We start from the raw sequence: 5,000 nt of genomic DNA on the forward strand, positions 1-5,000 counted from the left end.
TAAAACAAAACTCGTAATTTTGAATAAAGGGCGAAAGAAAATGTTTTGCTCATGAATATTAATCAGAATTCGGCGACGTTTCTTTTTTTCCCTTTTCTTTTCATTGCAGAAAACGGGGACATACAAAGGAGAGAGCAAACATCACATAATATCAACCACAACAATAATAAAGCAAGTTTCTTGCCAATTTTCCGGACTTTCAGGTTGCGTAACCTAATTAATATGCAAAGTCTTCAGTGATTCTTTCATTGGCCAGCTAACTTTGCACTCTTTTGCCGACGTCTGCTTTAAACCAATCAGCTAAGCGTACTGGGCGAGCGTGGCGTTACGTAATTATATATTCATGAGCGGCGCGTGTGGTGGGCGGGGCCTCACGGTACCGGTGTGTTGGCAACCGGCGGTTCGTTTCGGTCTGAACGGCCGAGGAAACACAAGATGGAGCGGGGATGAAATAACCCTTTATCACACAAGACCAAACTGAGGAAAAACATCAGAGGAATACAGTAAGTAACTTATTTAATCGGAAATAAATATTCAGGAAATGCAGAGCGTTTTGTCTTTTGTCTCACAAAGGGTTAAATTCTGTTACTCAGCAAAAAAAAGAAGAGTTTCTTCAGTCTAAAATGCTTGTAGTTAAAATTACATTTTCCAAGAAAAGTCGTTATATCATCGCTAGATTCACTGAAGAAAAAAAGAGAAAACATTTAAACGCTCGAAGGTTCGTTTATAACAGTGTAAAAGTTAATCTTGATGAGGTTTGAAAAACGAACAAACTCCGTTTTAATACATCATTAGTACATTTCCGCTCGGACAAACATTACGAAAAGCTCAAATCTTCCAGAATGGATATCTGTGATTAGATTTAATGTACCGTGTGTTTGTGTTTATGTTTGTGAGGGAATTATGTAAATAAAGCTGGAGGAGCTCCGCGCATGCGCAGATCACGACACGTCCGGGCTTTTAAAGTTTAACTCTCTGCTTCTGCAGCAGAAATAAAGATGTTCTGAGTGATTAATTATATGATCACGCTGACGTGCCATCAAAGATAGGCAAATTATTACAACTTTCATTTGTATTAACACATATTGTGAGTTTCAGACGTTACAAAAGCTTAATTCTGTTGGTGTAACGCGTTATAATAACTTTCACTAAGAACATGATCTAACATTACTACAATATATAGTGTTTAACAGTGCAGTAGTATAGACAAATAATTATTAATCCTTTCATTCATGAATTGACAATCACAGGCAGGATTTCCCCCCGTTTCTCTATTGCTTATATTATTATTTTTTTTACCCATCTTTTAAAGATATTTTAACTGTGAACAGTATGCGTTTTTGTTTTTAACTGAAGAGATACTGTATTAAACATAATATAGTAATAACACAGTAATACTGTGTGTACTTAACACATAATAAATGATATAAAATCATGTAAAAACTATAAAATATACAAAAATATAATACAGCTTCAATTATTGCTAATGCAGTTGAGTGTGTTCCCGTTTGAGCAGCAGACAGAGAACATCATTCAAGTTGAACTTTGCATGTCTTTGATATCAGAACACGAGGACATGATTCCATCAGAGATCTTTACAACCGGTGAAGGTACAACCAGCTCAGACTAGAAGCGCTCGCGCTCCCTCCAGTGTACCGGAGTACCGATGCACCCGTATTACCCTCTGAGAAAACCTCAGGCTGAACTCTGCATTGATCTAGTGATGTTTTCAAAAACTAGCGATCAGTTCTCGATCTCATCTGAAAACAGCCGTGTTGTGGGTAACATGCATAATGTAATCAGATTACTTTTGATGTAACGCGTAAAGTTAAGGCCATTGCACACTGAGTCCGAAATTTTCGTATGCGTTTTTCCGTATTCGTGATTCGGTGGCTCTGAATTGTCAAACACCATTCAAACTGCTTGTTACGGATTCGAAAAACGCAGAAAATCGAACCCGTTTCGATTTTTTTTATGATGGATGAAAATTTCGGAGGCAGTGTGCAAGCGTGATTGAACGTGAGGTCGTATTTATTTTTTAACGTGCGAAAATTTCGGATGCGAATTTCAGTGTGCAATGGCCTTAACACATCACAAGTAACGTGCATTACGCGACGTATTTTCCGGACTATAAGTCGCTCCGGAATATTCGCATCCGAAATTTTGGCACGTTAAAAAATAAATACGAATACGGAAAAACGCATACGAAAATTTCGGCCTCAGTGTGCAATGGCCTTAAGTCGCATCAGTCAAAAAATGCGTCATGAAGAGGGAATAAACATATATAAGTCGCACTGGACTATAAGTCGCATTCATTTAGAAATGTATTTCACAAAATCCAAGACCAAGAACAGACATTTAAAGGGAAGTTATTCAGCTGCACAACAGCACACAGAACAACAGCTGAAGGTGTCCGGTGTGTTAGCGTAACACATTAACAGTTATTCAGCTGCACAACAGCATAAAGAACATATACCTGGAGGCTGAATAGGCTAAACTAACATTAGCCAGCGAGTCCAGCAAGTTACCGGTCAGCAAGTTCACCAAGCTCCCGATCTCACTCCTCAACACTGAATCCACTGAGTTCTTCCTCGGTGTCGCTTCTGAACAACTCCGCTAACTAGAGCGCCCTCTCGCGGCTGCAGACGGTAATGTTTTCTCTTTGTTCATCTCAGTCAGTATGAATTAATTTTGATATAAGTCGCACCTGACTATAAGTCACATGACCAGCCAAACTATGAAAAAAAAGTGCGACTTATAGTCTGGAAAATCAGATTTTTTTTTTCATGTAACAAGTAACTTGCATTGTTATCAGATTACTTTTTAATCTAACGAGTAAAGTAATGCATCACAAGTAATGTACATTATTAAACCATTTTACACACACACACACACACACTCTCTCACACACTCACACACACACACACTTACACACACACACACACACACTCCTCAGACTCACACACACACACATATGTATTATAGTCACACACACACACACACACACACACACACGTATTATAGTATAGTATAGTGTATGTAATACAACATAAAGTGTTACCTGAGTTTTATACACTAGAATGTCATTAGTTTTATAGTTGGACTGATTTGATTGGTTCTGCGAGTGATCCGATACACACAGAACTTTGTTCAATCTGGTTTTCAATCATTTACTAAACAAATCAGTTTTTTTCATTTGACTGTTCATCTTGACCTCAGATGATCTACACACCATTAGTGACATCGCAAAAACAGTGTGTACAGAGTCTCTAATCCGCGGGGCGTTCAGAGAACAGAGGTTTCACATTTCTGAAGGCATTGCAGGTTTAGTGGAGTGTGTGTTAGTGTGTGTGGTCTGCAGACGGAGGAGTTTGCGGCGTCCCTCACCTCTGCTTCGCATCTGTGAAGTTAATGTGTACGTCAGTAGGTAAGGGTTCAGGGTTTGCCTCGTCACTGTTGCGCGGCTCAGAGGTCTCAGATGAGCGCTGGGAGACTGGTGATACACACACCAGAGACGGACACACACAGACATGAGAGGCAGAAAGAGAGGTAGAGAACCTTCATCCTCTTCACTGGTGCTTTACGGTTTACAGTTACTCTATCAGTGTGTGTGTGTGTGTGTTTGGAGAAGACGACTGAGTTTAGTTGAATATCTGTTGTGGGATTTGGACATTAAAACTGCTTCTAATGTGATTTATTTACTAAGAATTTTTTTGGTGGAGGGTGATGATTGAGTAATTTTATATTTTACATACAATTTGGTCCGAAAGTGTGATTTATTTACTAAGAAACTTTTTTTTTTTTTGGGTATGACTTAGGACTTTTACATTTTACACAGTTTGATCCAAAAGTGTGATTTATTTACTAAGAAACTTTTTTTTGGTGGGGAAATGATTGAGTAATTTTATATTTCACATACAGCTGGTGAAATTACTTAGTTTTTTTACAGATAATGATTGGCCTAAATGTTTGAGATAATGTTGATGTGCTCAGGTTGTGGCACTGGCGGGTTCACAGGTCACCTCACAGGTGAAGCCCGTGCTCACTCGAGGAGTGCTGTGGTTGGGTCAGTGACGTGCCGCACTGATTTGCACTTCCAGGAGCAATAAATATTATATATTTATATAAAATAGGTTTAAAATTATATATATGTTTTAATCTCACATCATTTGTCCTCCTCACTGTTCATAATTGTGTGAAAATTTCAAAAATAGGTAACTTTTAGACTACTAATGTGGTCAAATGTCATACGGTCAAACGGAATTCACTTAAAGTTATTTAAGACAATTGCATTTAAAATTATTAAAAATGTTTCAAAATGATACAATTTTTCATTTGGCATATTTTTTCAAGTCTTAAGAGAAGCATATTAAAGTATCAGTAAGATAGACCTTTAAGAAATGTCATTAGTATCTAAAACAAATTGTTCCGCAAAGACACATTTTCTCTATGTCATACGGTAAAACAAAGTTTAGAAGCCATTTTGGAACTGAATATTAATGACTTAAGTCATGTGACATTGGATGACATCACTCAGAGGACCCCCTGAAGACCAGCCAAGTTGAAGGTAAGTTTAAGATTTTGCTCCTACATTTGAGGTAATTTCATCTTTTCCAAGTGTTACCATGTGTCACAGATTTGGGTGTCATATGGTCAAACGTCAAAAAAGGGTTTAATACATTTAAAATGTGAAAAAATATTGATTTACAGGTGAAATATAAAGTTTAAAAGTCAAGGTTAATGGTAAAGGTGGAAGGAGGTGGCCAAGCAACTGCCTGTTATAAATGACAAAGCATGAAACTGTCATAAGGGCAAACAAAAAATGTCATACAGACAAACGATTTTACCGTATGACATGTTGTTATACCATATGACACAGAGCATTTAACTGAATTATTTAGTTATTTCTTAATTGTTATATCACATATATAGTTTGTACAACTAATATGAATTAATATTAACATATATAATATATTTCTGCCTATTTTAAGCATTTTTTC

At 37.2% G+C, this 5,000-nt stretch overlaps 1 protein-coding gene across 6 annotated transcripts in view; it reads left to right on the forward strand.

The window, feature by feature from the left end:
- Nucleotides 1-371: 371 nt before the first annotated feature.
- The window catches only part of cant1b (calcium activated nucleotidase 1b), a 12,618-nt gene continuing 7,989 nt past the window's right edge, over nucleotides 372-5,000 (forward strand). The window contains exon 1 of one of the 6 annotated variants that reach the window (XM_079597899.1): nucleotides 372-503. Coding sequence is in view for 4 of the 6 variants with exons in the window: in XM_079597895.1 (XP_079454021.1) it covers nucleotides 3,531-3,549 (19 nt within the window). In the remaining 2 variants the exon portion in view is untranslated. Of the gene's footprint in view, nucleotides 504-3,328; nucleotides 3,550-5,000 lie in introns of those variants that run through there. The other 5 variants (XM_079597900.1, XM_079597897.1, XM_079597898.1 and 2 more) reach the window with 5 other exon arrangements.

This window comes from Phoxinus phoxinus (genome assembly GCF_949152265.1).
Source record: "Phoxinus phoxinus genome assembly, chromosome: 22".
Classification (NCBI taxonomy): domain Eukaryota; kingdom Metazoa; phylum Chordata; class Actinopteri; order Cypriniformes; family Leuciscidae; genus Phoxinus; species Phoxinus phoxinus.